The sequence below is a fragment of the Centruroides vittatus genome, unplaced genomic scaffold (assembly GCF_030686945.1).
Source record: "Centruroides vittatus isolate TY-2023 unplaced genomic scaffold, ASM3068694v2 contig_392, whole genome shotgun sequence".
Taxonomy (NCBI): Eukaryota; Metazoa; Arthropoda; class Arachnida; order Scorpiones; family Buthidae; genus Centruroides; species Centruroides vittatus.
In genome coordinates this window covers 1,277,045-1,302,581 of record NW_027122208.1, presented here as the reverse complement: position 1 = coordinate 1,302,581, position 25,537 = coordinate 1,277,045, and the positions used below count along the sequence as shown (strand labels likewise).

Genomic DNA, 25,537 nt, shown 5'->3' with positions numbered 1-25,537 from the left:
ATTAAATTTAATTAAATAAGAAAAAACTATATAATGAGAAAATGAACTACGTGATTTATTCTGTATTAACAACTACCGTAACAGATTAAATACAAATTTTAAACGTGTAAATACATGAATTTAACGGATTAAAAATCAACGCCATCGAAGCCTCCTCCGTCGAAATCCGCGCCGAAATCGTCGTCGACTTCGAAAGTATCGGGCACGTCGTTGTCAAAGACATTTGTGTTATCCGTATGGACGTTAGTATCGTTTTGTATGTGGTTATTGATGTCGTAATTATTATGAATATGGATATCGGTATCGTGACGAATTCCTCCTCCCCAACCACTGCCACACCCCCATCCGAAACCGTGTCCCATTGTATAACCCATCGCTCCTCCCATCAGCATTCCCACAGCAAAATCGGAACCAGAATTATTCTGTCTATCTTGCACAACCACCGTGGTGTTGTTTGGTTGTTGTCGCATGGGATAACCCGGTTGAAGCGGGCCGATCTGTTGAGGATACGGAGATTGCTGAAAATGCGCCATAGTCTGAGGCGGAAATTGTCCCGGTATCGCTGCTGTAAGAATATATTGTCATTTGCAACATTCTCTATCAATTTATTCACTCAAATTTTATTTTATTTACCTTGATAGGAAGGTAGAACGGGAGGATTTGTCGAAGCGGGGGGTAATTCGGAAACAGGTTTCTGTTGCGGTTCTTCGGTCATAGGTGCCGAAGGGTTGTTTGCGGGTTGAGTTGCGTATTGAGGTGGTTGAGGAGGAGGAGGCAACTGTTTATTTAAAAAAATTTTTAATATTTATACATTTATGTAGTAGGTTAGATAAAAATTCTTCAAATAATTACTTACTGTACTAATAATAGCGCTAATCCATTCTCTAAAATGAAGTTTAACAAATTAAATCTTTAATAGAAGAATTTACTTATTAACATTTTTTACTTATTTGGTATACTTACTTTATTTCGAGCTCGTACTTGCAAAGAAACCAATGCACAGATTCTTTTCCTCTAGTACCAAAGACCATTAAAGTAGCTGCCGTGTAACCACTAGGTAATTCCGGACGATTGGGCACTTGTTGCGTAAATTCTCCAAAAGCCATTAAATCTGGCGAATTTTTAATATAAATACCGCCTTCCTGTTCGTTACTGTGCCTGTCTTTGTACCATACTAAAGTGCTATCATTGTATAGGGTTACGTAATGTTCTTTCCAATCTTTACAAAATAATCTTTCTAATAAAATATAATTAATTAATTGCTCCGTTTATACTTTTATCCAGTCGTTAAATGAATACTTACTTTTATACTTTAGCATGTAGCCACTCTTCAACGGTGAAGCCATATCTGAATAAGAATATCCCAAATTATCCATTTAGCTTAAATTTATTAAGTTTTATCAATATAAAATTTATGTAAATACTGTATAAACTTAACCGGCGGATTCGACCGTTTTAATACAAGAATATATAAGCGGAATATTTAGATTTATTACAGATAATTCTTTACCAAACACCTGCTTTTCAACTTTATGATTCGCATTTGCAGGTGCGGGTAACAAATATATCAAAAAACAATAACAATTATAATCGTTGACATTCCTTTCAATAATAAACAGTTTTCTATAAATAATTTATTGCACAAATGTATTAAAAACAATTAATTTTTCAAAATATTTAAATAACTTTTACGGGGATCGGTTGTTTACGTTTCGGTCGAAGCCGATTTAATGCGTAATTGAGACGAAATTATTCTTATTTGGCTTCCCATAAAGTTTTGCCTGTAATAGACGTACATATAATTTAATTCTTTGATTATTGCACGCTTCCTTTTTCTATAAAGACGAACGAATAAAAATACAGAATAAATTCTACATCGACGATTATTAAATTAATAAAAATCAAAAGATACTAACGTTCATTTTTCTTCGTTTTTTGTGTGTTTTATATGCAAATACACCTATTTACGTAAGTTATCTCGACCATATTTTACCCAAAATATGTAACAATACTTTTAAATATACGTATTTACAAATTTTATTAGCTACATTTGCCCGTAAAGTGCAAAAGATATAATTATCATTAATAGGCCTAAATCGATTTTTTGAAATAGGGTAATCTCATTTAACGACAAATTTTTCTGGAATATTTTCAAATCATTTTCCCATTTGCATTTTCGTAACAGCTTAAATTAAATACATTTTTAAATCGAAGACCGTATCTAAACCACTCGAATAATTCGTTTGTATCGATCTACAAATACATTAGTTTCCTTCTACAAATCTTATATTAAAAAGTCCATTTGGTTCGTTTAACGGAAGCGAAATTAATAACTACATTAATTTCTGCATTCACTTTTCGTTTGTGTTTTAGAAATTAGAAATTATATTCATTTTTGACTCTTTCCGCTCCCCGGCTCTACCGGGGCCTTTTAATCGTACCGTGGTGATTTCGGCCAGACCGGGTAGGGAGAGAGACGGGCCAGATATATCCGCAACAGATGGAAATTTCTGGGCGGATTCGATTCCGGCTTGCCCAAAGTGATAATTTAGTTGGCTCGATGGAATATGGCAACGCAACGGGTGGGAGCTCTGCCACGGGTGGTGCCTACCGAGAGGCCTTTCTTCTCGGAGCAATAGGCCGACGCTTTAGCCGCCTCGGCCATTGTTACTAATTAACTTGTATTTTAAACCGGCGATGTGGCTACGAGTCACAAATCGAATTCTTTACGACAACGAAAGCATTTAATATTTCGGTTAAAAGTTTTTATTGATTAATTTGGACAAATTTTGGCATTCGAAACCAAGTTAAACTTAGTTTTAATCGATATTTTTTCTAATTATTTTGACGAATAATGTCACTCCGACTATCTTTCATTCCTTTTAGAGCGATCTATCAAAATCTCGCTCGATTCTTCTAACTTAGCGTATGACAACCTCGAGGTTAATTGAAATTAACTTTTCTTCAATAAATAAAACTTTATACCAGTTAATGTCTCAAAAACCAATTTTATATTTCTTTCGTTCGTCATTATTATTTTATTATTTTATTTCTCAATATATCCAGGCAGAACCGAGGATATACACAATTAAATATCGGTTAGACAATCCCTTTCGATCCGTCCGAAATTGGCATTAATCCGAATAACCTCAAACAATAAGAATTGCATATTTTGAGGTATAAGGACAAGTTTGAGTTTTAGCGTTTGAAAGTCACTCGATCTGGTCGTTACACCGTGGTTTGAAACGCAAAATCGCGCACTTAGTAATTCACAGATACGGTCTACGGAGGTTTATCGAAGGGTTACCTGTTTAATATTTATAATGAAGTATTCGCGGGCGCTTTACCAGAGTGGTACTATTTAAAAGGGTGCTTTATCGACGTTTCTCCGTGTAAAAGATTATAAATTAATCATTATATACTTGAAATTTTAAAACAGAAAGCACTTTTCTTTAAATATCCACGTAATCCGGATATAGGACCTTTTAATCATTTGAAAAATTAACTTTTTAAACTTTAATATTAAGAATTACAATTTCATAATATAATTGTGATTTTAAAACACTTTTAATATCATTATGTAGACATATTTTACTTTTTAAAATTGAATATGTATGATGTCAAATGCAATATTAGGATTGGATTGGATTGATGGAATAAGGTAATTTAACACGGGCGATCTGCCAAGAGCGGTACCTCCCGGGAAGACTTTCTATGGGAAACCGAATTTCTGAGTAATTCTCGAACTCGGGTGAACGTCGGATCCGAAGGACATAACATTTCGGTTTATGTTATATCTTTCTAATTTTAAACCCCCTTTTAAGTAGTTAAAAAATGAATGATCGTATCCGGCAAACATCGCTAGTTTTATCATCTCGCTAAATTAAGAATGTATTACGTATATCATATTATACGAGTATACGATAAAATATGCTCTAGATGGATCCTCTACAAAACCAAGTTGGAAAATTATGGGTGGAAAAAAGAGGTTTTGAAGTCGGATTGGCGAATCTTCGGACGAAGACTTTCGAGTGACGATAAGAGTAAAAAGAGAGAGGAAGTGAAAAATGATTCTCCGACAGAACATCCAAAGGATGCAAGAGTTAGTGGGTGCCCGCCAGAATCGTAAAAATATCCGAAGGACCCGGAAGATAGAAAGTTTCCTCTAGAATATATCAAAAAGATTCAGAAGATAGCGATCTTCACCGGAGTCCTCGAATGGACGTAGACGTTACCGAACTTCCTTCGGCATCCTCGCAGCATCCGAACGTATCCACCCGGAAAATCTCAAGATCCATCGAGACAAAGCCAAAGTAACTAGATTGAGATTGGCTTTTACGAAGTTCTAAAAGGAGATGGAGCCGAAATGAAAACGGAAATCGAATTCGAGCGCCAAGTGCCTCGTCCCAAAGATCCGTCTCAACGTTCGAAAAATTTAAAAAAGAGAAAAAATTCTCTCGCCGTTGCTTCGGCAGAGTCGAGAAATTCGAAGAGGATGTTTCTTCCGATATCTTTCAAAGATGGCGGAAGCGGCTTTTCAAATTAGTGCAAATTTCGATAGCTTTACCTTCTCTTAATTCGGTTTTTTCTTTAATGAAATATTTAACCGTCGATTTTATCTCGTAGACCTCGTATGGCCGAAGCCGGGGGGGAAAAATGGAGGAATTTGAGAAAGAAATGACGGTGTATTTTGAGAGAACGAAGAGATATTTCTTCGCCATTCCTCTAGATCGTTAGGGCGGAAGGCAGTTGTTAGGGAGAAAGGAGAGATTCTTTCATCGATTCGCGATGTGATTCTCAGACTGGACCAATAATTCCGATATGACAATTTACCTCGGATGTGACAGAAAGACGATTCGTATCGCTTTCTGAAGTAAACGGCGATACATTCCGACGTGCGTGGTTTAAATGTGGATGATGATTCTGTGTTGTGAATTTTATCATCGTTACGATTTAACATCAATCAATTTTAATAACGTTTAAAATAGATTACGGGCTAAAATCACGAATTGTATATAACTATTTATACACGTATTTATGCTCATTTTCTGGGCATTAATACGTATATTGTTTTACGCGAGACCTTAACTTTTTGTAAAACATAATTTAAGAATTGCGTTTTGTATTTTAATATATTGCCAGGGGCGTAACTACGGTGGTGACCGAAGTGGCCGAGTCACCCGGCTTCCTCCAAAATCCCACCACAAACAAATATAAAAAATTCTCCGCGTAACGATAAATCTAAAGCGTTATTTTTAATATCTTAATATCGTTACTAGGTCAGATAATGCAATACTGTATCGAGCGGCCCGACGATGTTACCTCATCGGGCCGCCACGATTACATTACGCCACCGGACGTAAGCGGATTTATGTAGAATTAATAGTGATAATAAGAGTAGAACGGTTTTGGAACTTTAAATAATTAAGATTACGATTAAACTAGCGGACGAGCCCGGCGTTGCTCGGGCAAAAAGGAACCACAGCCAAGATTAAGATTATTAGATTATAGCCGATCTTTCCCGTTTTTACCGGGTGCAAGAATTAGGTTCACCCTCTTTCGAGACAAATTAGAGAATTTTTACACGGGTCTAAAACTACGTTCGATTTCCCGCAAAAAGGCAAAAACCTCATCTAAAATAGTACAGTAAAATGCTTAACCCTCTCCCTCTTCCCCGCGGGGGGAATTTCGAAAAATCCCTTTTTAGTGTACATTTTCGTAACGTACCCCGTGTACCAAATTTCAATTTTCAACTTCTAACCGTTTGGGCTCCGCGCTTATTATTATTATTATCAACCATCTCGATTATATCGTAAGATTATTGCAATTTCCTTCGAAATTTGAGATAATTGGTGAATATCGGAGCGGAAGAATTATTCCAAAAATTAATCTCGATTAAATTAATATATTATACGCAAGATATTTTTCATATCATAAATAATCATATTTAAAATTTTTTAAAAGTGTTTTTTATACTGTAAATATGAATTTTCTAACTGTAGTTAAGTCGGAAATAACGGTGTTAGAGCAACGGAAGGTCAAAATTAAATTCTAAATGTAAATGTTTCGGTAAGAAAGAATTTTATTTTATCGAAATTTTCCGAAGACGAAATAAATTAGAATTATTCATTGAATCATAATAAAGTAAGAAACATTATAAATTTTATGTAAAACGAATCTATATTTAGCGAATAATCAATTTTACCGATAGTGTCTGGCTACAGAATTCCTCGCATGGCAAGAAGCATTTAACTAAAGACGACGTCATTTAGATTTTTATCCGTGTCAATTCGAACTTTAAGCGGCTTTTTAAGTCTACGAGGTCAAAGACCCAAAGTTATTTATCGCGTCGGTCGATTCCCGGTTTATTGCCAACTCTCGTCGAAAGATCTAAACTCTCGATATTTACGAGTTCTACCGGAAACGGTAGATTCGAAAGGCCTTACTTCGCTTATATCTGTTGGTAATTTAATTATTTTAATTTGTATAATTGGTGATTTTTTACCCAATGAAAAAAACACAGAAAAAATATTCGGTATTCGGCCAGGAGCGTGGCCGAATGGCCGAATATTCGGCCAAACAATTCGGCTCGATTAACGCGGGTACAAAAATTGGCGCGCAAAAATTATGACAAGGATCGCGCACCCTGCTCTCTATTGGCCCGCTGTCACTACGAATTTTTCTTTCAGTAGGTCTAAATTATTTAAATTAATTAATTAAATTATAATTATTAAAGTTAATATTAGATGGAGCCAAACGTCTACCTCTAGTGTCAAATTGGTTTATAATTTATGTCCGATATGTAAATAGCCCGATACGATTCGGCAGTTGTTGGTATTTAGATGTAAGTTATAACTTATAAGTTATTTTATTTGCAATCGATCTTTTTAACTCTTTAATTAAGCACTAAAATTTTGTTTTTACTACTTATTTGTAGACCGAGTAGTACCCTAAGGATATACTTTAGTGGTGACATAATATGGTCTAGTTTCTCCCCAGATGTGGAATAGTTCAAATATATTATTGGGGTTTTCTATTTGTGATATTTTGTTGCTATCGTTTTTGTAAATATTTTTAAAATTAACACGATTTCAAATCTTATCTCTTGCATATAATGAAAAATGCTCGTTCTTTGTTTTATATATAAAATAAATTATGTATTAGTTACTCGTCTTCTAGAAATAGTTAAATAATTCTTTCTTTAAATACGATAAGTTTCGATAAAACGTTTCGTAAATCATTTTAAAACATCGTAAAAAATATTAAAATATACGCGAATACGAATATAACGTAATTAAACAATAACATTAATGCCCGATACATTCTAACCTACACGCAATCAATGCCATAAGATATCGGGCTAGATAAACGCTATAATATTATTTAATTACGAAATAATTTAATACTAGAGTTAGACGCTATTTCTTATTAACTTTAATAATTATAATTTAATTTTCGGCGTTAATAAAAGTTACCAAAATGATTAATTTACTGTGTTTTTATTTCTTACTCCTGTTTTGAGGTATTCGGTATTCGGCCGAATAGGCCGAATACCGGGTAGTAACCGAATATTCGTTACATCACTAGTAATAAATCCTTATATAATATTATAATCATCCAACAGATTTTTAACTCTCCTCCTGGAGAGATTAAGAGGGTCTCCTTTAACCGGCGTATTATGGGTCCGGCCAGACCAGTGGTAAAAAATATGGCCCGATATATTCGGATAGACCAGCTAGACGAATCGAAAAATTCCAGGGATTTTCCATCCGTCTGGATCTCTAGAGATTCGGGCCGCCATCCGGCCGTCAGTCTAAGGCCAGGAACACACATGCGTAAAATTCGGCGTAAAATCTAGCGTAAAACAGAAAGCGTAAAAATTTTTCTGAAATTTTGGCTGAAACAGAACTGAAAATAGAGTAGAGCGTGTCTCTACTTTTTACGGCGTAAAATTTTTACGCCAAAATTCCTCCAATAAAGAGAAGTCTTTTCTGTGACGTCAAAGTAGACACGTGCTTTTTATTCTAACAATGGCGGCAATGAGGGTTAACCCTACAATTGTGACGGTCTCGAAAAAACAAAAAATAAATGAAATAGGAGTTTATTGAACCCATTCGACCACATCAGTGTCATGTATAAAGCCACTATATTTAAACAACGTTTATAGGTGCAAAATTTCAAACAACAGGTAGGTCTAGTAGAATTGATTTATAGGCTTAGTATTTAGATTACACGCACGTTCTTTATTTGAATTCGGAATACAAGTGTATTAATTTAAATTTTCTATATTATAGCAGAGGAAGCGGAAAAAAATGGAAGGTACAAAGGAATAGATATATGACAAGAAAAAATTAATAAAATTAGCACTGTTGGTGGCAGTGGTGTTTCCTATTCGGTCAGAATTTTTACGTATGTGTGTTCCGGCATAAAAGCGTAAAACAGAAACTGAACTGAAAGCTGATTTCTGATTCAGTTTTCTGCCACACAATTTTACGCATGTGTGTTCGTGGCCTAACAGTAAAGCTTATACTAAATTGTAGTTGTATAGCATATTATTACAGACAATTCCGTTACTTGCGATTTACTTATTCGGATTATTTCGTATACGCTCGGGCGGTCAGGGGCGGATTTACCAACCCAGGGGCCCTGGGCACAAATTCGGTGGGGGTCCCCCCTTTAAGAGTAGGCAAATTTGACGATTTAGAAAGTTTACACAAAATACTGTACTTTCAATTAGATTTGAACTAGAAAGTTGTAGATTTCATTTAAAAATAAGGTTATTGTAAACATACATATATTTTATAGCGTAAAACTAATTATTTTAATTTAACTGAAAAATACCTATGTGAAATTTTTTCCCGAAATTTTCCGATGTTTCGTAGGTTTTTTTCCGGGTTTGGTTTTCTCTGCCTGTTGCCCTCACGATTAGGCCACACTAGGCTGTCGCGGTAATAGAAAAAAAATTATGTTTAAACATAATTCTTTTTAGTTTTGTGGAGGCCCTGGGCACATGCCCCAAATGCCCTTATGTAAATCCGGCCCTGCGGGCGGTTATCGTTGTTATTATTACTATTCGAATGTTTAATTCGTGTACAGTACCTAAATTCTGTTTCTTTGCCATTTTCTTCATAATTTTTCAGTTTTCCAAACTGATTTAAAGTGGCCTAAAAATATATAATAAAGAGTTTAATGCTCCTTGTTTACTCGAATTTTCTATTTATAATTAATTACATATAATAAGGTCATTCTAAGAGTTATTTCTAAATAAATTTCGTCGGTATTATGATTTTCAATATCTACGTAGACCAATATATTAAAATATCGTTCCAGCTTTCTCCCGTCTCGCTTAGGAAATTTTCCGAAATTTCCCTCGTCATTCGGAAACAATAAATAAAATTTATTTATGATTATTCGAAAATTGAAAGAACATTTCTCATTTACATACAACAATTTAATTATAAAACTTATTTAGATAAATACTGCACTTAAGAAAACACAAGTATTTCATCCTTGATATTCGTAAGACGCTTGTCGCTTATATTAAAAATAATAGACATTATATTCGCATTATAAATATCAATTTTGTCGTTAGGAACTATTTAAGTAAATAGTCGTTTTCGTGCCGTATTTGTTATCGATGTCGTCATTAAGCTCGGTGTATTTATGATTTTATTTATTAATATTTATTTAAATGCAATGAAACATAAAAATATTAAATATAAATAAATAAAAACCGAAAAAATTATCAGTTATAACAGAGTTATCTATGTAAAAATTTAGAAAATAATATGTAATACAGTATTACAGATGTAATACAGTATTCGCGTGTATTAAAATTCTTTGAAAATTTTAAGGAAATTAACACGCGCAATTGTGTAATTACGTGTTAATTTCTTCAGCTTTGTCGATTCGCGATTACAAAGTTGGACGTGTTTTTCGTTATTAGATTTACTTATTAACACAAATTAAATAAATTAGCGGCTGTTCCTTGTAGTTCTTTAGCGGAAGAAGCCGACTACTCTACGTCATACAATGATAATTAAGTTTATAAATATTTACATTTTATAAAAGTTTGTCGAAAAAACAATAAATAAAATGTTTGCCACTAGTGGCGTGGAGCCAATTTTGAAGCGGGGGACTCCGAGTGTTTGTTTGAATGTAAATAAAAATCAAATAGGACAAAATATATGATAGGAAAGCATTTATTTCCCCGCACCCTCGACTAGGCCACCGCTAAGGACCATTTCTGACCATCCCCTTTTTCTTTAGGTCTCTTCTTCCCTTTCTCTGAACTGTAAACTCAAAGTTTCTATTCTTGAACTCGAAGCTGAGCTTTCATTATATTCTCCTAAAAGTTCCGAACTCGAAGTCGAGCTCTCGCTGTTTTGTATCATTCGATACGGCAGTGCCCAGTTTACGAGTGTACCGTAGCGTACCGTAAATTAATACTATATACGGTACCGTACAGTACGTGATATTAAAAGACGAAAATACCGAGAAAAAATTAATTAAAAGCGGTACGATAAGTCCAAAAAAGAATAGCCAAAGACACGTAGCTAAATAAAAATAAATAGATAAATAATTTGTACATCCGATAAAAATGCGTTATACGCAAATAAATAATGTATTTTATAATGAATTAACTTACTAATTAAACGAAAGTAAGACTTCTTTACGTTGTTTAATTCTTTACACCTTAGCCAAATTAGCATCGAACAGTTTTTTCACCATTACAAAGGTGAAAAAATTGCTAAATGTTTATTGATCAACAGCTAAAACTGAAAGATAACATTAGTACCGTACAAAGATAATGTAATGTCAGTGTCAGTTATATTTAACTTATTTCATTTATTCTCATTTTATTAAACAGTTGATAAGCGAAATTTATCACTAGCAAAGTCCGCTCGGTAACCGGAAGCACCCATGCGCTGTTTGCAAAATATCATTTAAGTGACGTAATACGATTAATATAAAATAACACGTCAAAACAATTAAAATTATTCCATAAATTAGAAAATGGGTTTACGGTAGCCTATATTATTAATAAATGTACGCTCGAGTTTACCAGTTAGCCACGAAGACTTATCCGTCAACCACGGTCATCCGCAGAAAATTTTCCAGGATGGAAGCGATGCTCGGAGACAAATAATTACATCGATAAATTTTTATCACAAATCCCACGGTCTCGATCACTTTTACCATTATAATTTGCAAAATATTTTACTCTATCCCCGTTTGCCCCTGTGCGGGCCCCCACGCCATCGACTCATTAAAATACGATCTTTGATACTCATAAAAGTTATTATTGAATTTTCATTCTAGAATTTAAAAAAAATTGAAAAATAGTTTATCAATTTTCCGGATTTACTGCCGTAAATAATTATTTTATTTATTAATCGGAGCTTCGGAGAATTCGTTTTAATTTCGAAACTTTCAATCAAATTTACGGGCGGATAAAAGTTAAAGATATACAGAACATAGTTTCTTTAGAATTCTTAATGTATAAGCCTGCAGTATATACATATACATTAAGAAAATTTAATAGAACTGAGTAAAAATAGCCGTAAACCTCGATTATAGTCTAAGAAATTTGACGAGTTAAGAGAAAAACGTTACTCGAAAATCGAAGACATTAAAATAGTCGTTGGAATTGTTCGCCAGGCTATTACATAAATGGAAAATTTGAAATTTCTTATTAATGCGCACTTAAAAAATATTTAAAAAATAACCTTTCCGAGAAATGAAATGAAAATTCGAGTGAAGGAGAAATGAAAAAAATTGAAAGATTATATTTAATACTTTTAAATAAATAAAAAGTGCAAAAGTTTTTAGACTTACGGGATTACAGTTGACTTCTGTCAGATTTATCTAAATCACTATAAAAACTAATTGATAAGATATAGTTCGAATGATCTAACCAAGCCAATCGTACAGTATTTTATAATAATCATTTTTTAGAGTTTTGCTGTAAACAACTCGCAAAGATTAAAATTCTAATAATTGCGACAATAAAAAAACCCGTATCCCAAGTTGCATTTTGATAGATGTTTATTGTTTTATTACACGAAATTAGATAATTCGTGTCGGCTGTTGCCTGATATTTAACGAAGCAATAACAAACCCCGTATAAAATTTTAGCATATGACAAATGTCGACTGCAGCCGATGAATAAAATGTATATTAATAAATTTATTACATTTCGAGCGGAATAAAGTTAGCTTTAATTTAGTATTAGTATATTTGCTACGTGAATCGTCAGTATTTTCTGTAAACCTTTTATATAATGCATATTTATTCATTTAATTTATAGTTTATCAATAAAGATGGCACTTTTTTGTTAATTTCTGGCAGTGAAAAAAGTTTTTAATGTCTCGTATACAAAATAATGTAAAACAATGGATGCGCTAAATGTATAATAAAGTCATGAAAGAAGCATCAAAATAATTAATACTTTATAATTAATTAACGGTTGGATCTAATTTTAAATACAATGCTTAAGATGAAAAATATTTTTAAATGTGTTACCACTCCATTTTAAATTCGTAAAATATCCCATTTACAATTTGCGAATACGTCAACCATTCATTATTGTTGTAAATGTTTCGTAACATTATTGTTGTAAATGTAGAAAAGTAATAGAAGGGTGAATCTTGTTTTAAAAAATTCCTTTCTAAGATAAATATATAAAGTTTAAGAGAAATTATCCACGAAATACATAAATAAAACTCTGCTATGACCAGAACGGGAGCAAATTGCTCAAAGCCCGAGAAAGTAGGGCCCCACACTATGTTTTTTCCTTTATTTCTTTTACTCGAATACTGTAAATAATTTTCAATTTGTTATAGAGCTTCCAATATGTATTTTTCCCTAGGCCCTGGCCACGACCGTGACGACTAGTTTGTACGATTTAGTCATACAAATTTGCGTATAATTAATTAATCAAACATATTACAACAATTCGGATGTAATTTTTTTGTAGAATAAACAGAAAAGGGAAAAAATCATTTTTATCTCGTCCCCGAGCATTTCGTAATAACGGAGCAAAAAAATGTTAATACGTAATAGTTTCTTATATTATTATATATATAATAAAAATTAATTTGTCCGAAATTTTTCATATAAAGTATTTATAATCGATAGGGCCACATACATGGTTACCATAGTAACAGTTGGTGTTTATGTTAGTGTCTACGGTTCTAACACATGGTTTTAACGATTATATAAGGCGTGGCACTTATTATTTTATTAGCAGTAATGACTAGCGTTTATTCTTATTATTTTTAAATGCGCATTTTAAGAGAATTTAAGGTGTTAAGCAAAGACTCGTCTCGATCGGGCAAATGACCGATCGCCTTTTTCGGTATCGTAAGCAGAAAACAATTGTTTATGGCTCTTTTATACACGTTTATATACAATATAATAAGTTATTTACTTACTAGAAACTTTAATAGAATCTTCTCCGAAACAGGACATTTTGCCACCATTACACTTCGACCGAGCTTTTATATATAAAAACACGTTATCGCCATCTAGTGACGGGTTGCTTAACTATAACAATTACAAATATTCCAATTACCTAATGCCGTGTTAACCAATAGAAATCCCTAACTCGTACCTAATTATAATGTGTAATTGTTAGATAATTCTTCCATTTTGTATCCGAAGCGTGTGGTAAAGTAATAACAGTAATAACGCGTGGAAATAGCGGAATCATTCAAACGAGTATTGTTTCGTGCGAGATTACGTAAAAATCAGCTAGGAGATTTTACTTAATTTTTCTCAATTTTTTCCTAAGTTTGAGTTTATCGATTACTCGGCTAATCTGCTCGATCATAATTGTCAAGACTGACGTGGCTAAACCTAAACACAATAGGTAGAAAGCTCCTTGCAAATCTTTCAGCTCGACGTTTCTACCTCCTCCTTTCAGGGTGGTGTCCGTCACTTGGCATTTCCGTTCGATCCAACTGTATTTTTTATGCCAGTGAGATAACATGCCGGTCTGCCATAATTCTTTAATTCTGCAATTAAAAATTAAATATTGGCACGCATAAAACGTATCGATTTTTCGAGATAAACATCCAGCCACGTACGTACATTTGATTAAACGAACGAAAGTATGGACTTCCTCTTCTTAAGCCCATAGACATTTCTAATTGGTAGAATCTGTAATGAGGTATAGAAAATCGGCAGCGACCGTGTCGGTGGAAATCTTTATTGATGATTTCTAACAGATGGTAGATATCGTCCATATAAATGGCTCTTCCGGCTCGAAGTTCCTTTTTGGTATACGAGTTCATCCGTACTCCTTCGCCTCGGATCGAATATTGTTTATGGAGTTCATTCATCAGATCGGTGGTCGATGTCTATAAAAATAACTCGTTAAACATTCGTACGATAAATTAAACGCGAATGTTTTAAGGTATCTTACTTCCATTTCTTCGATAATAGGAGCGGATTTTCCCATATATATCTTTAAATGTGGCGTGTTAATGATATCTTTGATGTTCTCGACGATCCATTTTGCTTCGGGGAACGTCAAAAATGCGATGAGATTGCCGCTGTACGTGGAAAAAATGACTACCGTGGCTAACCACCACGTGCCGGCGATCATTCTTCCAGAAATAGAATCCGGTGTGTAAATTCCTCCTACCAAATATATAATTTATATTTATAGCACGTAAATTTTACTCGATAAATTCAGTTAATTTGGCAAATTTTTCGTTAAAATGCCGTACATCCGAAAATCGATCCAACCACTAAATAAGAAAATTCAGATTTTAGTAATAACAAAAATAATCTGGATAACATTAATAAAGCATTGGCAGTGCAGGACTCGAGACTAAAACTAAGCAATTGCTAGGGCCCGAATCCGATAGCGGCTCTAGGCAATGATCGTATCGACGGTTAAGGCAACACGCGAGAGATCCACCAAAGAGAAGGTGCCTCCCGGATGACTTTTATGGCAAACTCGCCCTTATTTTGTTAGATACGCGAAGGAAACCGCAAAGTTCCACCTGGTCGGCTCGTGATCTAGGAGCAAACCCGCGGATTCCTTTTTATCTACTCGGCTACTGGTTGGCATTCGTCGAGGGTAGAATATATTTTAAACAAAAGCTGTAGATTTAAAATATGATAAAAATGTTAAATGTTGTGATTTTTAATTAAAAATCTTTTCTAGTCTAATATTTTTCCAGTCGTCGGACTGCAATTTGAAAAATTCCCACTGTCTGTCGTTTATTAATCTCGAGAACGGCGTTAAATAGATAAAAGTCGAGACTAGAAATAAAATATTAGGAGAAGGAGCCTCGATTAACTATATAAGAATTTCGAGTTCGGACCGGGTGTTATGTTATTTCAAAAATTTTCTCCCGAATGGAGTTAGATAGATGACTGGCACGACTACATCGTTAACGGCAAAAGTATGATGTACAGGGGCAAAGAGCGTATATTTTATATTAAATAAATTCAAAGTTGCAGTCCGACAGTATAATAATTGCTCGTTTTTCGATTAATTATCGCCAGTTTAGCGTAATAATAAATGTAAATAAAAATTAGTCGCAGACTCAAAACTGTATTGCCTTGTTTTTATTTGATAATTGTCACGAAGACGGATCTGCCTCAAAACTGATGTTTATCGATTTTATCAACAGTTGCCGTTCGCTTCGTAAAAAACTTTTTTAGCCCAGTTAAATACACATATATAATAATATTAATATGCAATAATATACGAATAAATTTGCTAGCATTGCGGACGAAGCAAACGACGATTAACGTGCAAAATCAATACAGACTTGTCGGGTCGCTTTCCTGGAACATTCTTAAACGTCTGTACTGTAAGCATAATGAAAAGGTAATGGCATATACAGGTATCATCGTTAGAAGATATCGGGAATAGATCTTTTTTTATATACTAATTCACAGATACTGAAGGATTTTCTGTTTAATGTTTATGCAGAAGATCCGTTCGTGAGTAATCATTAGGGTTATGTAAGAAGGGCGTTTAATTAGATTTCAGTTATTTCTCATTATCTATTAATGTAAAAATAGAAACTTCCATTAAAAATTATATCGTAACGGAGAATATAGATAAACGAGTAATTACTTATTGTGACATCTTCGTAATGCCGGACTGCAATTTTTAATCATATTTTTAATTTAAAATATATGCTTTCGATCTCGAGTTATTCTTGCCCCTGTACATCATACTTTTTCCGATAACGATAGAGTCGTGTCGGCCTCTATCTAACTGCGTTCGGAAGAAAATTTTTCAATTAAAATAACATAATTTTCGGTGAAAACCGGAAGTTTATATATAGTTTATCGGGCATCCTGCCTCCAAAATTTCCAAATTTGGTCTCGGCTTTCGTCTGTCTAACGCCGTTCTCGAGGTTAAGGAAGGACATACAGACAGACGGACCACAGTGGAAATTTATAGGTCTACAATTTTTTTAAATTGCAGCCCAATAACGAAAATTATAAATAAAAATTTTACTTTTATTTGATACTTATAATGTGAATCATTAAACATCTCATTAAGTATCACACTATTGCATCGATAATGTATTATTCGTTCTATAAACACATTATTCATTAATTGTCTCAAATGCTTTCAGCTACATGCTAATATATTATTTATAGTATTATACATTAGCATTATTATTGTTATATATATATATATAATTAATGCGACAATGCAAAATAACTCAAAAGTATTTATACGCAATTTTATTATTTATTATTTGATTACCTTGTTGCAAGGTAGCTCCAAAGACGTACCAAAAGCAATTACTGAAACTACTCAAACCGATTTTACAACGGGATGATTTTCCATAAATATACGCGCTGTATCGATTAACGACATAGAATACAAAACTGACAACTGGAAGACAAACAATTATTCCTATCCACACCTGAAATTAAAAAGTAAATTTATAACAATTCGTTTACCGATGTAAATCTCTAAATTAAAATAAAACACTACTTGCATTTTTATCGAAAGGTCTAAGAAACAGAAATGCTCTGGAAGGTTCTTGAGGTTTTCTCACTAAAATACCATTTTGTATGATTAATAGAGGATGAGTAAAATCTATGACGTCATTTCGTCTAGCGGTCAATGCTAAAAATGGTATGATGTCGGCATCCTAGATTTTTTTAAAAATGTATTAAATATTATAGTATTATATAACTTTTACACACTAAAACATGATGATTATTATTATTTTAATAGGATTGATGGAATAAGATAAGGCAACACATGGGCCATCTGCTAGGAGGTCTCTCGAGAGGACTTTCTACGAGAAACTGCCCCTATTTATGTATTGGACACGTGAAGAAAACCTGGAAAATCCAGTCGACATTGGTGAGGCGCACAACTCGCGACCAACTACAATGTTCAGAGGTTTTATCCACTCGGCTACCGTTGGGCTATTTTAATAGAAAAAACGTACCCCATCCAAGACCATTTTAATGGCTCCCGACCAGCTTCCATTCTCTTTAGTTCCCCAGTCTCCTTCTATGCCCAGTAACTCGTATCTGAAAACATAAGAATAAATGCGTCAGAATAATTTGATACACTTTGACGAAATTAAGAAATTTTCACCAAAGTACTTCATATTCATCCTTCTCGATATGTAATCCAATACCGCTTTGCACATGGAATTTTCGAGATATAATGTATCGTTTTCTTTGCGTAATTTGATCAAAGGTTGATACTGAAAAACGTAACAATACGTAACTTTCTATATATTTATTTATAAGATAATTTTTTCGCGTATTAGCTCGAAAGATATAATTAACCTCTTTAATCGCAACCCTTAATACGGGCGATTCTCTCTGACGTATAATATCGATAGTGGATATCCCAAAATTCTTAGACCAAGTCGCTATAGGTTGAAGAATGACGGTGCCATTATCGGAAGGGTAACCTCGCCATAAATAATAAAGTTTTTCATTTTGTATGCAGCAAGTCGGTAGATTATTCTATCATAAAACAGAAAATAGGCACGTTTACTGATTTATTAAAGCGTTATTATCAAGATAAAATATTTAAGATAGGATTTAAGAATAGGATAAGCATGAGGATATAAAACTTAAAATAAAAATCTCACCACTATCCTTTTCAAGAGACGATTACCAAATTTTTTCCAGGCGCTTTTATCGTCTTTCTTGTAACACTTCGAATTCGATTCGCTCGATGCTACTTTCGAACTTAGCTAAGAGATAAAAAAACAACCGTAATATCGAGTTTGAAATACGTAAGATATAAAATATTATTTTACCTGAACGGATAAAGGGAAGTATCCCGGATCGAGCGCCGTTTCGGTCACTACAATGATGTCTATGATGTAAGCGGCAGAAACGGAGAATACGTCATCCCAATTATTTGGATCATCCAATATTAGAAGCTTAGCTCTAGTTCCATGCATCCTTTCTTCTATCAGCTGTTTATAATTTGTAAAAAGTAAATTTTCCCGCAATTTTAATCGATTATTCTCTCGAATTCATCTATAATCATACCATAAGTATAGTATCTTTAACGGCTTTATTGGGAGCTAATAAAATCATTAGTCTTCCATCGTCGTTAGTATCCGGCATGTTCCACATAGCAAAAAATTTCTTTAACACGTTGTATAGGTGATGCGTTTGGTTCTTGATATCGTTATGCAGATGAATCTGAAGCAAAGGATAGCCCGAATTTCCTAGCAACATTGATATTGGACTCTCTTCTAAATAAATAATCTTTTTAAGTTTCCAAGTTTTAAATTTAGTTATGCTGGGAGAAAGGTATAAAGTCAAACATTTTCACTTGGCTGAAAAACTACTTTAAACATTTTAAATATGTTTATATCGACGACCGGATGGCCGAGATATAAAAGGTGTTAAGAAATTACATCTGCAAAATGAAATGGGTGGTAGAGGGGGTCACAAACCCTGTGTCGTCGCCAGCCAGTTCACGAGATAAGGCTTTTAAAGTTTCTCGACCGACCTAAATGTTTGTTGTTCCGTATAGCGTACGTGTAGTGCAGGAAAGTCCACCGTCAATGTCGTCTGTCTCGCTAACCTCCCTCTTTTGGCACTCTAATTTGCATTTCCTCGACACATTACTGTACCCTTCCGAAGAAAATATGACTCGTATGACATTTAATTACTTTGGCGGGATAAGGCAACGCAACGCGTGGACGATCTACCAACTAAGATGCCTTCCGGGAGGACTTTTACGGGAAACTGGCTCCTACTGACGTGTTACACACGCGAAGTAAATCCGGAAAATTCCACGTGGCCAGTTCGTTGGTATAAGGCGCGAACTCGCGACCAACTACTAGTGTTTAATGGATTTTTAAATTATGTCAACTAAGTGAACGTTTATCAGACATAATGGAGAAATTCACATCTGAGAAGTTAGCTGATACGCATCATATTTACAGAGAAGATGCATAGGACGATTAGCGCAATGACTGTATTGCGAACATACCCCAGCTCCAAATATTCTCACCATTCGATTCATAATCAATTATGAGAATTTTTTTGTTTTTGAAAGATCAGATGAACAGGTACGATCACGGTCGATAAGAACTAACGCCTTGGAAGAACTAGTGACTCGACACGTGAAGAAACAGCCCTCGACAAGCACGAGAATTATGACAAATCATGCGTCGTTGGAACAAATCGTGTTATCGTCTGGATTAAGCTACGCGAACAGTCGGTACACCCCTTTTATCATCAAACTGTACGAGGCTAAGTCCTGCAGATTATCCAGCCCGGACGGTTGCATTTAGAGTAGCGTGAATTAACAACACTCTAAACAGACATTTAGCCGAAAAATTCCAGAAAATTTTCGGATATATTGCTCCGTTCTTCGTCATCCTAACGCCCCCATTGTGAAACCGGCCGACCCTTCGATGGTTACGAAAAAAGTAGTAGCCCGTTAGAATTCGTATTAGAGGAACACGAGTTAGAATGTGCAAACCCATATTCACTCCCGAACCACCGTGGATATAGCCACTAGCGGTGTGGATGTAGCGTAAACTCTTAGATATCGAACATACTGTACAGTATATAAGTGCATTCGTTACATTCAAATATTTTCCCTGTACTTATTTAACTGTTTCTAAATTTATTTACAAAGGTGCCCGGGCCCGTGGCTCTCTCCGTACTAAAAAAAAGGGTTCTCTTAGCGCCCACAGGACGGAAACAGTTAAAACCTTAGATAAGAAGAATTCTTCGATGTCATTTTCGATTAGTTCACACTAGGGTTTCTCATTTTCCGGTCTTTTGCTTGTCCCGGGATTCCGGGATAAAAGGGAACGGTTTCCCGAGATCCCGGGAAATCCCGGGACAAAATTAATTACTTTTAAAGGTATACAAAATATCATTTAAATCAAACGATATAATTTCTTTTCGTTTTTTAAATTAATTTAATACGTTTTGTAACCTTCAAAATTATATTAACAAATAGAAAAAATTTATTAAAATTGGCTGGAAACTGCGTACAACGACGACAAAAATGCCTTCGAATTGAGTCGAAAATTAAAAAAAGAAAAAGAACTTAGATCAAACTTCTAACTTAGAAGGTCATTTTTGTTTTTTTTTTAAAATAAAAATATAGTAAATTTGTACAAAATATTGTAAATTTTTATAAGATTTTAAAAAGCGAAGATGGTCGATACTCCCATCACTCGATCTGATTCTTATTTTAATAATGAAAAGTCTCGCTACCGACAATGCCTTTTCCGATTCAATTGATGTGGGTGGAATCGTGTTTAATGCATTTAAGAGAAAACAAACGTTATGTGTTTTTCACCCGTATCCCGAAATATTTCTAGTTCGTTTCGAGGTTATAGTACTTCTTTTGTTCTCTAGTATTCTCGATTTGTCTACCTCGACTGCTTTAATAGAAACATCGTAGCCCTATATGGCAGTTCGTTTGTCTTTAATAATCGGGTTTACGAAGAAAAACTTGATATTCGCAGACTTCCTACTCGTTCGTGTCCTGGCTCAATTTGCACAACTTGGCGTTACGCAGTTATCGAAGCTACCGGACACGGTTAAAAACTAAGACGGCGTAAGCGCAATTATTCCAGATATTACCGGTAAAGAATTTTGAGAGTCCCGCCACAAATAAGCTACGTATTGCTTATCGACCGTTTGTGACCTGCCATAACCGACAAAAATTAAAAAAACTAACAAATACAAATGTATTCTGACAGTTTACGAGTTAATTATACTTTCTATTTGCAAAATTTCCTCAACCTTAACACAAAATAAGAAAAAAAAAGTGAATTTTTAAGAAATTTGCGGGATTTTCCGGGTTAAAAACCCAACGGGGATGCCGGGATCCCGTTTGAGAAACCCTAGTTCACACACAAAAAGAGTTAATTTTTATTCAGAAATCTAAGAAATGTCTTTCGAATGTTTAACGTTGATTAAATTAGATTATTATTACATTTAATACGACTAATTTTATAATTGATTTCATTAAAATCTTACCGGAAGCGTATCCACGGAGTACAATTGTTTTATGCATAATATATTGACCAAACATATCGTTAATAATCGCTTTAAAATCGTTCAATTTGGATTTTATATTATTATCATTTTCGGCACAAGGTTTTCTGCAATTATTTGTCGCATTTATATACGAAATATTATATTTTTCCAGACTTTGAATTATGTCTTCGATATCCGGATTCTTCTTATTATTAAAGATAGAAACTACACCCACCGTATTTCTCTTCGTCCATTTTAAAACTAAAAATGAAAATTGCTTAATAAATTGCAATTCCGAGTATTATTTTATACGACATTATTTATATTTACCCGCTGTTTTTCTATAAGAAAGTCTACTCGGTGCTTGACTTTTTGGTTCGTAACAAGCGGGAGGCTCGCTCTTCATCGTGTTATGAATATTTCGTAAAATATCCCCCGAAAACAGCTCTCTTTCCTCGAAAACGACGGCTAAAATTTGCCAATTAATTTCCTATAAATTAACCGAATTAAAATGTTTTATATATAAAAAGTAACTCACCGACCCTCCAGCAATCGGAAAAGCAAATTTGTGAAATTATTAATAATTCGATAAACATTTCGTGACACGAAAACGAATCTTGTCATCGAGAAGAAATTCGAGATATTATCGGAAATTAGTCGAAATAATTAAGAATTTCGTACAGAAGCCGTTATCTAGCCATAATTTGGACGAATCCATCGACGTTTCGTTCTTCCTTTAAGTAAAGGAAGATGTAAAATTGGAAAGAAAACACACACACCCCCCTACGGTCAATAATGCATAAAGATACACGAGAACATTCAGCTGTTTATGCGTTTGGTCTTCCCTGGGAACAGAAACAAACGACATTGCTCCGGGCAGGTGTACGAAGATATTAATTTAACGATCGCTGGTAGACACGTGTCCCTTTATGTTTATCTTTATAAACGCCCAAACTTCGCTGTGTTTAACACAATTAAACACGATAAAATCGAGCATGCACGTGAGAATAATTCGTAAAGAATGAAAATGCCCGGTATAAATTTCTTTATTAACGTCTTAAATAAGCGAAATAAACTATTAAACGTAATTAACACGGAAAGACTAAACTCGTCGATTATAACTCGGAAAAATATTGAAAATTTTAAGTCGAAATTATTGATTCAATATGGTTAAATCTTTCTTTATCGGCTTATAAACTTCTAGGAAACGTTACGAAGTAGAATACAATTATTGAAATGATATTGGATTGGATGCTTCTGGCCGTTAATACTTCGTACTTGTTCAGAAACTGGATTAAACAGAATTTCTATCCTAAAATAATCGAGTCGAAGTAAGGTTATTTATTGCACGATTACTGCATACGCACACAGAAATGAAAGTACTGTAGTTAAATAAAAAAGAAATCAATTATCACAGATAGTTAACGGCGATACACATCTATTTAAGTTAAATAAATGCAGTACCGAGTTCTTATAACGTTCATTGATTAATGTAATCCGCTCTATGAGTAATTTCTTTTATTATTAATCTCGTAGATCCATACCAGTAGCATGTACATCTAATTAGGCTACAATTTTAAAATTGCAGACCTGTAATTTTCTACTCGCGTACGTCCGTTTGTCTGTCCTTCCTTAATCTCGAGAACGGAGTCCGATAGATAAAAATCGAGACGAGATGCGGGAAGCTTAGCAGTCGAAGGACCCGATTAACTATATAAACTATATAGGAAATTCCAGTTTCGACCGGAAGTTACGTTATTTTACTTCAAATATTTTCTCCAGAAGACAGTTAGGTTGATGACCGGGACGACTCTCGTTAACAGGAAAAGTATGAAGTACAGGGGTTCGACTACTAAAATCGAGAGTACTGCGCATCGAGATCTAAAACTCGAGACGACGTCACAATAAATAATTGCCGGCTCCTATTTAGGTGATTAATACGTAAAGTTAACACCACGTGGAGTTTTCCGGTTTTCTTCACGCGGTGAATTGACGGTGCTCGAACCCGAGCGCCGAATGGTTCATCTTAGACGAATTTATTCGCATTGTATACTTCTTTGACCATTTCGGTACGAACACTTTCCTATTTATACTACGAATCGTAAAATATCTCGTATTTTTTGTTACAAAAACATGTCTACAAATAATGTTAACAAGGGAGATTTAAAGAGATAATGCTTCTTTCGAAATTTCAGTATTGACTAGAATATTAATTTTGCTAATACATAGGAAATGTTATGCTACACAAGAACATTTCTCGAATTCTACGAGGTATTAAAGCATTTTACACCAATCCGGAATGAATTCTAATCATCGAAAGAATATAAACGATAGAAAAATAAGTAGAAATGAATTTGTCGAATTTTTCTTTGCCATTTTAAGTTCCGAATTAAGTTTTGGCATTTTTAAATCCTATCACGAAATATGAACTCCGATAATACTTCTATTCACTGCGAAAATTGATTTAAAAAGTGGCATTTTAAAAGGGATCAATTCAATTTTTATAAATAAACTAATCAATAGCGCGGTAACAATATAATGAAAATCCAAAAAGTATCGAAAGACATAGGCCTATTGTATTTTTTAAACAAGAGAAATAATATAAAGAATGTTTTAAAATATGAAAAAGTTAACTTCAACATTTAAATGAAACTTTAGTATCATTCAAATAATAAAAATATTCAAAAATTACGGCTTACTTAATAACAATTAGAAGGTTTTTTCCACGAAAACATCGAAGTTCGTTTAGACGAGGCGAATAAAACCACCGAAAACCCAAGCTAGTTGCGTGGAATTTTTAGGGTTTTTCACGTGTCTAACACTTAAATAGAGGCGCATTATCGTTAGAAGGTGTATCTAAAGTTAATTTTCCTGGTAAAAGTCCTTCCCGGGGGCACCCCCTTGGAAAATCGCTCGGGTGTTGCGTCGTCTTAATTTATCAATTCGATGGCAAAGATAATTAAAATTGAATTCAAACTAACTTAAAAGAGAGAGAGAGAGAGAGAAAGTAATGTTTATAATTCTAAGTCATTTCTCCTGACTTAGTGTCGTGTTACGTTTATAATTTTGGAACGCTGCCACCAAAGTTATAAATTTAATTATTCAAAGAAAAAATTTCTGGGAAATTGAAAATGATAGATATATAATCAAACGATAAATCTATCATTTTACCTAGTTTATTAAGTATATATTTATATTTAATAAACTAGGTAAAATTATTTGTTAAATAATTAAATTTCCATAGATTAAAAGAATGAGTTGTTTTTTATAATAAATGTAAAGATTCTAAATGTTCTTTAATATAAGAAAAAATAAAGAGAAATTACTTTTAAACACTAGAAAGTTATTAATTTATTGTAACAAACGGTAATATTTTTAATAGGTAATTAAAATAACGTTAAGGTGTCAGCCTACCACTTTTGGACGTCCGGGAACGATTCCGGGCGATTTTTTGAGAGTGGTCCGTCCGGATATGTTGGGTTCCCTAGCCGCTCCATTATGGGCCTGGCGTAACCTAAGATAGGCTCGATTAAAAGGTCGTCTTAGTGCTCGCAGGGCGGCGTCAAAAATAAATACATATATTACATAACACTACTTTTATACTTTGCAACTACCATCCTATACCGCAACCTTCCATAACGCTGTCGCACTTGCCCACCCTTAAAATTACGTAATCCATATATTCGATCAAACCCCTCGTTTTATTCTTTTAATAGCTTTTTTGCCCTTAATTTCATCGAATGTTTCAAATAACCTAACCAGTTATTTATATTTTAGGGCTTATCAGACCAGTGAATACGAACAAAAAACTTTCTTACATTTATTTTATATTTAAGTTTACAAAAGGATAAAGGAATATCGCAATGATTAAAACTAATATGCATACAATTCGGACTCTGAAAAAGTCCCTCTTCAGTTGGTATTTCATAAAGATAACGAGGTAAAAATACGTAAAAGTTACATTAAAAGTTTTAAAATAACTATCACAATTAAAAAAAACTGATGTTATCTCACAAGTGCTGTACAATAAATTCCATCTTTCTCGTATTTT

General features: G+C 33.9%; 2 protein-coding genes across 4 annotated transcripts; both read right to left on the bottom strand.

The window, feature by feature from the left end:
• Positions 1–31: 31 nt before the first annotated feature.
• On the bottom strand, positions 32–13,651 carry LOC136975983 (pleckstrin homology domain-containing family B member 2-like). 3 transcript variants are annotated; one of them, XM_067271178.1, is made up of 6 exons: positions 13,433–13,651; positions 1,304–1,348; positions 964–1,237; positions 857–884; positions 634–778; positions 32–565 (listed from the first exon to the last, which is right to left on the bottom strand). In XM_067271178.1, the coding sequence occupies exons 1-6, from the start codon at positions 13,482–13,484 to the stop codon at positions 129–131; spliced, it is 981 nt and encodes a 326-aa protein (XP_067127279.1). In that variant the 5' UTR covers positions 13,485–13,651; the 3' UTR covers positions 32–128. The 3 variants fall into 3 exon arrangements, with proteins under 3 accessions (XP_067127279.1, XP_067127280.1, XP_067127281.1); XM_067271179.1 differs by having other exon boundaries at positions 13,437–13,651; XM_067271180.1 differs by lacking the exon at positions 13,433–13,651 and adding an exon at positions 1,425–1,464.
• Positions 13,652–13,705: 54 nt separating this feature from the next.
• LOC136976038 (glutamate receptor ionotropic, kainate 2-like) lies at positions 13,706–22,309 on the bottom strand. Its single transcript, XM_067271230.1, has 14 exons — positions 22,025–22,309; positions 21,817–21,954; positions 21,487–21,747; positions 18,517–18,725; positions 18,279–18,440; positions 18,108–18,212; positions 17,797–17,979; positions 17,608–17,711; positions 17,448–17,532; positions 16,986–17,141; positions 16,748–16,910; positions 14,429–14,646; positions 14,095–14,363; positions 13,706–14,018 (listed from the first exon to the last, which is right to left on the bottom strand). The coding sequence occupies exons 1-14, from the start codon at positions 22,080–22,082 to the stop codon at positions 13,766–13,768; spliced, it is 2,364 nt and encodes a 787-aa protein (XP_067127331.1). The 5' UTR covers positions 22,083–22,309; the 3' UTR covers positions 13,706–13,765.
• Between the last annotated feature and the right edge of the window lie 3,228 nt (positions 22,310–25,537).